This window comes from Salvia splendens, chromosome 12 (genome assembly GCF_004379255.2).
Source record: "Salvia splendens isolate huo1 chromosome 12, SspV2, whole genome shotgun sequence".
Taxonomy (NCBI): Eukaryota; Viridiplantae; Streptophyta; class Magnoliopsida; order Lamiales; family Lamiaceae; genus Salvia; species Salvia splendens.
Genome location: NC_056043.1, coordinates 29,740,426 through 29,753,683, shown reverse-complemented (window position 1 = coordinate 29,753,683; position 13,258 = coordinate 29,740,426). Strand labels below are relative to the sequence as shown.

Sequence of the window (13,258 nt, the reverse complement as noted above, 5' to 3'; positions counted from 1 at the left end):
AATAAATAATTAATTAAAATGAAGCCTTAAATACTCAATTCCCCACTATCGCGGTTTTATGGGCTGCTACGAATTTTTCGCGCAAACCAAAATCTTAGCCCAAACCCTTTTAATATGATCTCAGCCCGCTAACATTCAAATTTCTAAATCGCGAATCACCACCGCTAAATCACACGCACTCTCTCTCTCTCCGATCGGCGGCACAGGATGGCACCGGCGAAGGCGGCGGCGCGTACAATTTCACAGAAAGCCTTCGACGAAATGGTGGAGGAAAACATAGAAGATCTCGGCATGGATCCAGCTGAAGCTCTCAACGACGCTATCCAGACACTCACTCTTCAAGGCGTCGATCTATCCGGTTTGTATCTCCGACCACACTCAGATTTCTTCACTAGCTGCGGGACTACATTTCTCACTCTTTTTGTCTTTAATTTTATCAAGGAATTGTGACCTCCGTACCAGGAGAAAGTAATCCAGTTATTGAGTGTTTGGGGAAATTGAGAGAGGAAAAGCCATTGCCGGAAGCTGTTGAATTATTGGATGAGTTGAGTGTTTTGTGTGGAGATAAAGAATCGGGAAAAGCGGCAATTGCGGCCAAAAATGGAGCGGTGGAGTTGATTATTTCTGTTTGTGCAAAGCTCCGAGACGAGTATCGCCAGGGTTTGGCTTCAGGATTAAAGGCCTTGGCTTCCGTTATTCACGGTATAGACTTCTCTGCCATAATGTTTGATCTAAAGGAACTCAACTATAAAATTTTAAGAGTTCTATGCACTTTTATGAACTTAATCTTGTAGATCCAACTGATCCACAAGCATTATTGATAGCAGACATTTCCCTCTCGGAATTCACTTAAGTTGGACTTAAATATACACTGATAATATGTTTAGGTATGAGTCCTTGGACTAAGCTCCATAAGATCAACACTGCGGTAGCCCAATATAAGTGTACGTAATAGCTGTGGATTGAGTTGTGAAAGGAAAGGTTACACTATAGTGTAGGTAGTTTTTGCAGTTTTTAATATGCGATTTCATACTCCAACTGGAAATAGTTCAAAAGTTTGAGTATCATTATGTTCTGCAATAAATCTTTGTTTGCTTGACAGACTTAATCTTTTGTTTTTTGAACTGAGCAAGATATATCTACAGACTAATTTCTGATCCATACCAGCAATATGTTATGTTGTGGACGATACTGTTAAAATTGGTTTACTTCAGTTGGTAGGAAATATCTTATCTGTGCTGTTTTTTGTGCAGATCTCCAAACTACTGAAATATTTAAGGAGAATGGAGGCCCAAAGATAGTTGTAGGTATTCTGAGCAATGAAAGTGAAGATGTTAAGATCTTAGATAGTTGTTTCTCAGTTGTCGCTGCAGCTGCAACTGGAAATGAAGTTCTCAAAGAATCATTCATGGACATGGAAATAGATGAATTAATATTACAGATTCTAAAAGAAAACAATGGAGAGAGCATTCCGAGCATATATAATGCTATACATGTCATCTTATCATCTGATGACAATCGCGTTCTAGCTTCACAAGTAAGTCGACTTTTGGTGGAAGTTTACTTGCTAGTGACTGATTCTGTATTTTATGGTTTTGCTTACCGTCCTGGTATTCTGTACATTCATTTCAGGTTTTTGGTTATGCTCGAAAGTTCTCAAAGTTGGGAATTGCAGAAGTTCTTGTAGATTCACTTCGTAATGGCCTTAGTTCCCCCTGTCTAATATCAGCTAGCATAGCTCTGAAAGCTGTTGCTGTGAATGTAAGAGTGTACCAGATTCTTTTTTTCTTTTCATTCTGCATCCTGTGGTATGTAACTCGTGTTTAATAATGTCAAAACGGCTGAGCGTTTGCATGTTGTGGCCATCCTTGTTTTGAGGTACCACTAGAATGAATTCTAAATACATTACATGAATAAATGTAGTTCCCTTTTCAAGCAGTTGACCTCCTTTATTTAAAAACTCAAATAGTCAATTCTTACTGCTCCCCCTCCCTCGAATCAAAAAACGAAGAAAAAAATTGTTATTTCAAAATTTAGTTATTTAAATTTAACACCTTTTAGATTGTACCAAGAATGTGGCTTCTGGTTTTGAGAAGCAGAAAGATAGGTTACCTCATGTTGAATTTTAATACATCTTATTCACTCTTACTCATCTATTATTGCAGGATGAGATTTGCAGGTCCGTTTCTCATGTTGGGGGTATAGATGTGATTCTAAGGTGCCTTGATGATAGTGGTATGCAGGGCAACAGTGCTGCAGCAAAAGCTCTGTGCTCTTTGCTGTCTAAGGTGCAAACTGAATTTCACCATACATGACTATATGAGTAGTGATCAATGCCAGGGGCATTAGATATTGCTGTTGGGCTGGCATAATGTCCTATATACAACTAAAAATATATTAAGAAACCTAAATAGAAAATGATGTAGAATTGTTTATGAATAGTTGTAAACAAGATATATTACAAATGCAAGGTAATCTCTACATCCGTTTAATTCTATATTAACTGAACGATTAGTTATGTTTCCGATACTTGGTATAAACATGCGACTATGCGAGTGCCAGAGCTTTTTTGGTACTTGGCCAGTTTGCCACCCTTGTTAATTTTGATTGTTTATCTGCATTTTGCATCAGTGCACATCATGCACCAGTCTAAGATTACATTTTAGTAGGATAGCTTTAGCAACCATCAATCGTATTTGATAGTCTAGTGTTTTCTAACTGTGCTAATTCTCCATGCTTATACTGCTGCAAACGTTTCTTCCTGTTCTGTTCTCAAAGGTAGTGTTAGGCGTCTTTTTTATGTACAGCATATCCAGTTGGTATTCCTATTTGATTGCCATTTAGGATTTTCTAGAATATTTTTCTGATACATATTATCTTGCTCCGGCACCAGTATTATTTTTCACTATCTTTGCCTAAATTCATTTCATGTCTTTGTCCATCTTCAGTTTGATAGATCCTTTATAGTTTTTTGGTGGTCTGGAACTTTGAAGAATGTCTAATAGAATGTGTTTGATTAGCTTGCAGGAAGTGATGTAAATAAGAACCTTATTGTTGAAAAGGGAGGCTTAGATAAGCTTGTTAGTCTTTCAGCGAGATTCTCAGACGATCCTTTGGTGCTGCAAGAGGTAAAAAAATGCTTAAACCCCATATATCTGTAGTACCTAGTACTACAACATACTCTTTCTTTTTGCTACTGGTTGGACTGAAGCTTTTGACTACAATGTAATTTGTTATTGATTGTTCCTAGAGTAGCAGCCATCCCTGGATAGATAAGGAAATAAATTAGTCATATCTACAATGTATATTATTATCTGTAACATATAATTACATACGCCAATAGTCTCTTTGAGGTGTTTAAACTCCTTTTAATTTTTTAGTACTATAATATAAACTCTTTATTCAAAAATCCAACTTAAAAGCAAAGAAAGATAGTGGGAGACTCTTTTATAGATGTAACCTGAATATTAATCAACCTTTACCCTACTTCAACCCCATGGTCCCCCCTCCCCAACAGAAATGAAAGAAAAGAAGGTAGAAGGATAAAAATGACAGAGCATGAAAATGAAGTGCCAACAACCAGACGTTACTTTCACTTTCTTATATGCATGCTTCAACTCTCTGTGCTTTTTGTTCACTTAATATCTGTTTATGCTTTATTTATTATTCGACAAGCACCTAATGCATCAGACCGTGTTTCCTGGATGAACAGGTCATGTCAATTATAACTACTCTATGTTTGAGGTCCCCAGAGAATGCAGCTCGTGCAATTGAATCTGGAGCCGGGGACCTTGCTATACAAACTATGAAAAAGTTTCCTCAGTCGGATCAGCTGCAGAGGAGCTCTTGTTTCATGATCAGGAACCTTGTCGTTCGAAATGCAGAAAATAGGTACATAGTTTTTCGACTTTGATATGTGCTACTGCGATGATTACCAATGATTTTTTCTCTGAGATGCTGGCACTATGATGTGCAGAAAAATTCTGCTTAATAATGGCATTGAGCAACTAATCCGAAGGGCGAAGCAAAGCCACAAGAACTGCAAAGCTGCTGCCACCGATGCGCTTAGGGATTTAGGTTTGGACAATTACAACTCGTGACCTTTTTCACTGTTATTCCATTATCATATTTAATATTGCAGCCACTATCCAAGAATTTCACCTGTTGTAATTTCATGTCATGATCTCATCACATCTGTTTTAGTATTATGTTGCAGATAGATATTATGTATATGTTGGTATCGTGGTTCTTACTCCCTCTGTCCCATTAGAAATGAAACATTTTCCTTTTTGGTATGTCCCATTAAAAATGAAATGTTTCTAAAAATAGAAATAATACTCTCTATTTTTTCTTGTCTCTTACTTTACCCTCTCTTCATTAACTCACAAAACAACACTACATAAAATCTCGTGCCAAAAAGCAAATGTTGCATATTTAATGGGACAGAGAGAGTATTCTATAATAAAAAATCTTTATAATATTATGATATTAGCATATCTAGCTTGACCTCAGTTGCATTTAAAATCCAAGTGAGTTAAGTGACGTCAAGCTAGAGATGAGTTAGAGCATCAGCAATGGGGCTGACGATAGGCCTCCCGATGCCTTAGGCGTGCCATCGTCTGCCCACTGTGGGTGCGCGGACGGCCCGATGCATCGTCCGCGCCCTATAGATCGTCCGCGGACGATACGCGGACGATAGGGCATCGTCCGCGCCATTGTCCGCCCACTGTGAACGATGCGGACGATGGCGCGGACGATGCAACGCGTTTTTATTTTTTATTTATTCTGAAAAATTTATTTATATAAATACCCTCTACCCCACCTTCATTTGTAACCAGTGTTGTCAAAAACGCGCCCGGGGCGCGCTCGGGACGCGGGTTGCCATGATCGAGACCGGCTTCGCCCCAACATGGGTAAGCCGAGCGAGATACGTGGGGCGCCGTCGGGGCGCGCTTTGGGCTGTCGGGGCGACTGGAGCGAGATACGTAACTAGCGTAGGCTAAGCCCCCGCCGGAGCGGGGGCTTACCTGTTGCCGTCCGCCCTGGTTCGCCGGTAGGTTGCAGATTTTTTGCTTTTACACAGAAAAAAGAAGAGGGAGGGGAGACGAGACAGGATATAGAGAGAGAGATAGATAGAGGGTCAATTTGATCAGTTTACATTGGGAAACGAAATTACTTTTTGACTATTTTTCTCTTTCATTGTATTTTTAAGATTGGCTCAGAAAATTTGATTCATGTGCAATCTTTTTCTTTTTTATCGAAAATCCTAAAACGTGTTCGAATATATAATTATAGTACTCCATCAATTATTGTTTATTTCTATTGTTATTATTTGTATAAGTAACATATTTTATTAATTCCTTATATTTATAATTTAATTTTAGGTTTATATAAAGCTAATTTAGTAATCTTTAGAACATCACAATCTCTATTTATGGAGCTTTTCATTTTACCTAATTTTGTTTTATGAATTAAATGAAGAGAAATAAAATAATAATTATGTTTATTTAAATGAAGAGAAATAAAATAATAATTTATTATTTCTTCCAATCTTTCATCTTTTTCTAAAATGACTCTATTATAAAATCCATTAATTAAATATTATAATAAGTAAATTGATTATAATTCCTCCAATAATTCTTTTCTACCCAATGTAATTGAACTTTAAAAATATTTTTTTCCTGTTATGTAAATATAAGTATTTATATTATAGTGAATTATCTTTAATCATTATTATTACTAATATATAAATAATAATTAATTTTGCGCTCGATTTGTGGGTCCCTCGCCCCGGTGCCCCATCGCCCCGCGACCCGGGGTCCAGCCTTATCGCCCCGGACCGACCCGCGACCCTAACAACACTGTTGGTAACCTTTCAATTTACTTTTCCACACTCAAATTACACTATAAAATGGATTCCAGTGAATACCCAAGTCCGAATAGTCTGATGTTTGGGGGTGGTGCACGATGGCCGAGTACAGACCCTGACGAATATCGGTCGTTCGACTCCAACAAGCAGTACGATCCCGAATTCAGTACGGATTCGTACAGTCTGTCTGACATGGACCCGTCTCCAACTCGTCCCGCCGCCGAGCGCGTATAAGCGCCATAGGGAGCAGCTCCGCAAGCACTAGGATCAGGTGAAGAAGCAAGTCAACCCGTTCTCGGCGGAGTACGAGAAGTGCTCGAAGAAGCAGAGAAGCGGCGGGAGCTTGAGCGATATGCGCGATAGAGCGCTGTTGTCGTACCAGTCAATCTACGGCGACTTCAAGCATTTCAACATCTGGGCGCTCTTGAAGAACAAGCAGAAGTTCCAGGGCGGGATTCTGCCATCCTCTGCGCCAAAGAGGACGAGGACCACCGAAGCAGGTACTTACACAAGCAGTGAAAGCGGCGCATATCCAGTGGACCTCAACTGGACGATGTACGAGGAGGAGGAGAGTTCCGGCACACCGATGTCTTCCCGACGTCCCATTGGCGTCAAGGCTGCGAAGAACAAGGGGAAGGCGAAGGCGACATCCTCCTCGCAAGCCGCGGTCGCCCCCCCATCGCCGATCCCGACCCCGACCCCGGCGGCACTTGCCTTCGCGGATTTGGCAGCGGCCGCCAACCGGAGGATGTTGTTGGACACGCACAACGCCCTCATGCAATGTCAGGACCCGGCCAAAGCCGAATACCTCCTTGGGATGATCGATGAGCTGCGCCGCAAGTTGGGACTTTTGTAGAGTTGTCAACTTTTTTTTCATTTCTAACTCGTGTAAAATTAATCAATGTAGGATTTGCCGTTTTTAATTAATCGTGGTATTTTTTAATTATTTTGCATTTACATATTTGAAAACATTTAAATTAATTAACAAAACAATAGTGAAACCTATAGGGCGGCCTTTAGGACGGCTTATAGGGCGCCCCACTGCAAGTGGAATTATTGGAGGATAAAATGCTGACGTGGCGGTGCATAGGGCGGGCTTTAAGGCGTCCCTTAGGGCGCCCCACTGCTAATGCTCTTAGGAGTCCCGGTTGGGATAAACTAATAAAAAATTGCTTACAAAGTAAGTACTTAAAAAAGTGTTAAAAGTGGGTCCCAATATCCACTAAAACATTTATTTATTACACACTCAATTAAAAGTGGGTCACAACATCAACTACAACATTTATTTATAAACACCCACAAACACTTTCTTAAAACATGTGTCCGACTCAACCGGAACTCTTAAAGCGGGACAGAAGGAGTAGTACTTAAATTCGTGTCCTGAGTACAATCTATACTTCCCCATCCACAACGAATTGTTCTATTTTTCTTTTTGTCCGTAAGTTTCTCAATAATGTGGCTTCATTCTCCCATTAATGCCCACTTTTCATATCTATTTTTGATTGAAAATTAGACAGAAATTTCAAATCCAAAATCTTTGATTTCATACATTATTATCATGCCTAGTCACACACAATAGTATCATTACTCTTTGAGTTCAATAATTAAACACTTATATATAAATATTTGCCATATGAATGGAACAAAAGGTGTTAGCCTGAGGAACGGAGGTGGTCTTTTTGAGCAATCTCATGCATGGGATTGTAACATTGACAAGGACAATTGACAGTGGATAGGTGAGCGTCATCAAGCATTCTTCATCTTCAAACATTAACTCTCTCTCTAGATCTAAACCATGGCAGCCGTTGCTACAGCAGGCATCGAAGTTCTTGTCGAAAACCTGATCAACTTTCTCAAGGAAGAGTACTCTCTACTACGAAGTGTCGATAAAGATGCCAAACAGCTCCAGAAACTTTGGAGATGATTCAAGCATACTTGAGTGAGGCTGAGAAGAAATCCACCACCCAAGCTGTCAAGATCTGGTTGAGGCAACTTGAAGCTGTGGCTTTCAATGCTGATAACGTCATGGATGAACTCAACTATCATTTTCTCTACCAAAAAGCGAGGCCGGAGAATAAGGTACTATCCTGCTTGTCATTCTGCAGTCCTTGTCGCATTTTACGTCACTCTAAAATGGCTCATGCCATCAAAGAAATCAATATGGAATTTGAGTCTCTGAACAAAAGGGCAACACAACTTGGCCTTCAAAACATTCTTGCGGATGCGAAGACTTCCTGTTGATGTTAATACTTCTTCCCCTGAGACTGATTCGTTCAGTCTTGATCCAATCTTTATTGGAAGAGATAATGATGTGACAGTAATAGTTGACATGCTCACCCAGACACACCCAGAAGAAGAAAAACGGATGTTCTCCATCATTGCTCTTGTGGGAATGGGGAAAACTACTTTGACTAGTAAAGTTTTTAATCATGAAAGGGTAAAGGATCGATTTGGATCACTTATTTGGGTTCGTGTTTCTCAAACCTTTGATCCCATCATACTTTTCAAAAAAATCCTTTCAACATTGACCTCACACGTCGGTGGTGGTGATGAAGGTCAGAGTAGGGAAGCCATCTTAAAAAGGCTTCGAAAAGCTCTAGAGGCTAAATCATATCTTCTTGTTCTTGATCATATATGGAATGAAGATGTTCCAAAGTGGGAAGACTTTATAAATTCCATGTCAGGAGTTACTTCCACTAAGGAAAATGACATTGTCATCACTACCAGAAGTAAAAAATGTTGCTTCAATTGTGAGACCACTTGAATACACTTTAAGTGGCTTATCAGATGATGAGTTCTGGTCCATAATCGTTGAAAAAGCTTTTGATGGAAATGATGAAGTTCCACCAGTACTTGAGATAATTGGAAAAAAGATTGCAGAAGCATGTCAAGGTTTGCCCTTAGCTGCCAATGTAGTTGGCGGTGTGCTTCGACGGTATAAGTCCGAAGAAGAGTGGCGCTTAATCAGTGTAAATTGTCTCTCAGACGCTGAAGGTGCTGAGGGCACCCGCAACGCTGTGCCGTTGCGGTTCCTATGCCGTTCCGGCGGAACGATTCCGCGGAGGCACGCGTTGCAGCCTACGTTCCGTCGCCATTCCGTGCCGCCCCCGTTCCTATGCCGTGCTGTGTTCCGTTCCGGAGGAACGCGAAACGAAACGTTCCGCCACGCGCCTAGGCGACGTGGCGGCCTCCCATTCGACGCGTGAAGCCCACTCGCTGCCCCGCGAGTGGGCTTCGTCCCGGTGACGCAATAATTCAATTTTTTTTAAAATACGAATTTAATAATTTTTTTTTTGCAACGGTAATGTGACCGTTTTTTTATATCCGTTTTATATTTTTTTTATTTTTTATTTATTTATTTACTCTATAAATACTCCTATTTCATACTCATTTCAATCACAAACACACATCTATTCCTCTCTATTTCCACCCCAATTTTCATCACAAATCAACTCTCGTTTCCTTCTCCCAAATTTAATCAAACTAATGGATCCTTTTGAACAAATGCGTCAAATATTGCAACAATCACTTGAAGAAGATCGACGACGGGAGGCCGAAGAAGCCGCGCCGCCCCAACGACGCTCTCGTACGTACATCCATCGTAACCGAGAGGAAGCCGCTGTAAGGTTAGTACGCGACTACTTCTGCGATAACCCGGTTTGGGGAGATACGTACTTCCGTTGCCGTTTCCGCATGGGGAAACCTTTATTTCTCCACATCGCGAATACTTTGGCAGCCAGGGAAGAGTTCTTCCAGGAAGGGTACGACGCGGTCGGCCGTCCCAGCCACACGACGCTGCAGAAATGTACTGCAGCAATCCGCCAGCTTGCCACTGGACAAACGGCCGACATGTTCGACGAATACCTCCACATCGGAGACAGCACTGGGCGAATGTGCTTGCTCAAATTCTGCAAAGGCGTCCGGGCAGCCTTCACCGACGAATTTCTCCGGAGGCCAAGCACGACCGATTGTCAGTTCCTGCTCGACCTTCACGAAACAGTGCACGGATTCCCCGGGATGCTCGGCAGCGTCGATTGCATGCACTGGCAATGGAAGAATTGCCCGGTGGCGTGGAAGGGGTCCTACACGAGCGGCCACAAAGGCACCCACCCAACCGTTATACTTGAGGCCGTTGCCGACTACCGCCTTTGGATCTGGCACGCGTACTTCGGGGTCCCCGGGTCGAACAACGATGTAAACGTGCTCCACCAGTCCGACCTCTTGACCGAAGTTTTGGATGGTAAAGCGCCGACCATCAACTTCGTCGCCAACAACCGGCTTTATAAAATGGGGTAATATCTCGCCGATGGCATCTACCTGAAGTGGCCTACCTTCGTGAAGACGTGCAGTGGGTCTGCGAACCCAAAGCAGGCTCTTTTTGCGCAGAAGCAGGAGGCTGCTCGCAAGGATGTGGAAAGGGCGTTCGGGGTTCTCCAAGCGCACTTCAACATCATCAAAGCCCCGGCTCGTACGTGGTTCATGGAAAACATGGTCGACATCATGTATACGTGCATAATCTTGCACAACATGATTTTCCAAGACGAAGGACCCGAGGCGGGAAATTGGTTCGACGACGAATCCCCCGGAAGCTCAACCGCAAGTAGTCCGCCTCGAAGTGGAGCGCATCCGTCTATACAAGAACGGTTATCTATTCGTGCAAGGACACGCGACTCTAGTGCCCACACCCAACTCCAACAGGATCTAATTGAGCACATTTGGGCAAATTTTGGCGGATGAAATTATTAAAATTGTGTACTTTTATATTTTTAGGATTTTAATTGGGTGCTTTTTATTTTTTTAAGTTTAAGTTGTAATTTTTTTTAATGTTGTGTGTTTTTTAATAAAGTGTGTTTATTTTTTAATAAAGTGTGTTTATTTAAATTGAATTGGGTTGGAAATAAAAAAAATGAAATTGAATGAATAGTAATTTAAGGAACGGTTAAGGAACGAAGGGTTGCAGGTTCCGTTCCTTAGTTAAGGAATGGAGTAAAAAAGTACAGTGGGGCCCTCAAATAGTGGTTTAAGGAACGATATAGGAACAGCGTTGTGGATGGCCTGAAAGAATAAAAAAAATACTGAAATTGAGCTTTGATTATTTGCCTTCATCATCTCTCAAGAAGTGCTTTGCGTACTGCTCAGTTTTCCCTAAAGGTCGCGGGATTATGAAGCAGAAAGTAATTGAACAGTGGATGTCAGAAGGTTTTCTTCAACCAGATGAAAGAAATGAGATGGAAGATGTGGGAAATAAGTTTTTCAATGTTCTTGTACACAATTCTCTGATGCATGTTGTGGCGCGAGATGATCATGGAAATGTGCAAGTTTGTGTGATGCACAATCTTGTGCATGATCTTGCATCTTTTGTTTTGTCGAATAGTGCTGACGGCAGCACCCCAGTTCGAGAGATTTTGTACATTTTTCAAATAGATTTTTGTTATAGGTGAAATCACATTACTTTTATTTCATTTTTTACTAAATGAGATAATCAAATTGTTAGTGATAAAGAGATTTCTTTACATGTAACATTCCTATGACATTTGCTACAAGCAAAATATCATCAACATATAAGTCTAAAATTATAAACTTGCACCCACTTATTTTTACATAGATGCATCGATGACAATGATCTCTACAAAATCATATAATATAATGATATCATTTAACTTGATATGCCATTGTTTATTTTTACATAGATGCATCGATGACAATGATCTCTACAAAATCATATAATATAATGATATCATTTAACTTGGTATACCATTGTCTAAAAGCTTGTTTTAGTCCATATATTGAATTTAACAATTTACATAATAAGTGTTCTTGTCCTGTTGCTAAGAATTCTTCGGGTTGGTTCATGTAAACTTCTTCTTCAATTTCTCCATTTAGAAAGGCGGTTTTCACATCCATTTGGTGTAGCTCGAGATCATAATGAGCCACCAAAGTAAAAACAATTCTTAAAGAATCATTCTTTGAAACTAGAGAGAAGGTTTCTTTATAGTCAATGTCATTCTTTTGGGTGAAGCATTTTTTAAAAAGACGAACCTTGTATCTTTCGATGTTACCTTTCAAATCACATTTGGTTTTAAAAATCCATTTAGAACCAATGGTTTAAAAACCTTTAGGCAATTCTACTAAGTCCCAAACTTTGTGGCAATCAACCACTTTTCAGAATTTTCACATTCCATGGCTTATCGGAATGAGATCAGGTCTTCATCAAGGCTTAAGTCACATTCACTTTCAACGGCGTAAACTACATAGTCATTTGAAATTGCATATCTTCTTTCCCTTACCGATCGTCTCAAAGTTTCTTGTGGTTCACTATTCTCTTCTTGAATTGTGACAGGTTCATTTACTTCATTTTCGGTTAGTGGGTTTTGCACATTATCATGTTGTTCTATTGTGTCATTTGCTTGTGAGACAATAGGAACAACAACATTCGATGCAACATGTGGATGAACCTTATCGTGGACTTCTTGAATATCCACATTTCTAGGTTCACCCTTACTAGTTTCACCATTTTCAATGAACCTAGCATTTCCCATTTCAGCTATTCTCGTACTATGGATAGGACAATAAAATATATACTCTTTTCATGTGGATGATTATACAACATTAGTTCTGTTGGGCAACTCCAAATACGAATATGGCTTAAGCTAGGTTTCCTTCCCGTCCACTGTTCAAACGGTGTTTTAGGAACTGCCTAACTAGGAACCCAATTAAGCATATACATCGCAGTCTTTAAAGCATAAATCCACAATGAAAGGGGTAAAATACAACCACTTAACATACTTTTAACCATTTCCGTTAATGTACGATTCCGCCTCTACGCTACACCATTTTGTTGCGGAGTACCAGACATTGTATATTGTGCACATATGCATCTACTTTCGAGTAACTTTGCAAATGATGGACATTATCCAAACTCGTTATATTGTCCATAAAACTTACCACCTCTATCCGATCTCACTACTTTAACTTTTTTTTATCTAACTACCTTTCCACCTCGTCAATGAATATCTTTAGTACATTCACTGAATTAGATTTTTCATGCAGTAGATATATGTATCCATAACATGAGTAATCATCAATAAATGTGATAAAGTATTACCGACCATGCCACGAAAGAGCATCAAAAGGACCACATATATCTGTATGTATTAACTCAAGAAGCTGATAGTGCTTTCTGTGGTTGATTTCTTTACAATGCGTTTAGTTTGCTTCCCTTTAATGCAATCTATAAACATATTTAGGTCACTAAAGTCTAATTGAGGAATAAGTTCATTCTTACCAACCTCATAATCTTTTCTTTGGAAATATGACCTAATCTTTTTTTTTAGTTTGACCACAGGTGTTCTAAATCCACATTCAGCGGAATCGGATTAATCCTACTCG

The 13,258-nt window shown here is 40.1% G+C and overlaps 1 protein-coding gene and 1 long non-coding RNA gene across 2 annotated transcripts; both read left to right on the top strand.

Annotated features, from left to right (window-relative positions):
• Positions 1-125: 125 nt before the first annotated feature.
• Positions 126-4,232, top strand: LOC121759580 (armadillo repeat-containing protein 6-like). The gene is made up of 8 exons (XM_042155218.1): positions 126-358; positions 442-702; positions 1,254-1,537; positions 1,633-1,761; positions 2,166-2,288; positions 3,021-3,128; positions 3,713-3,891; positions 3,977-4,232. Exons 1-8 carry the CDS (start codon positions 208-210, stop codon positions 4,098-4,100), a joined length of 1,359 nt encoding a protein of 452 aa, XP_042011152.1. The 5' UTR covers positions 126-207; the 3' UTR covers positions 4,101-4,232.
• Positions 4,233-7,534: 3,302 nt separating this feature from the next.
• On the top strand, positions 7,535-13,258 carry LOC121758500. Its single transcript, XR_006041486.1, has 3 exons — positions 7,535-7,605; positions 7,684-7,948; positions 13,204-13,258. It is a non-coding gene; the product is annotated as an uncharacterized LOC121758500 (long non-coding RNA).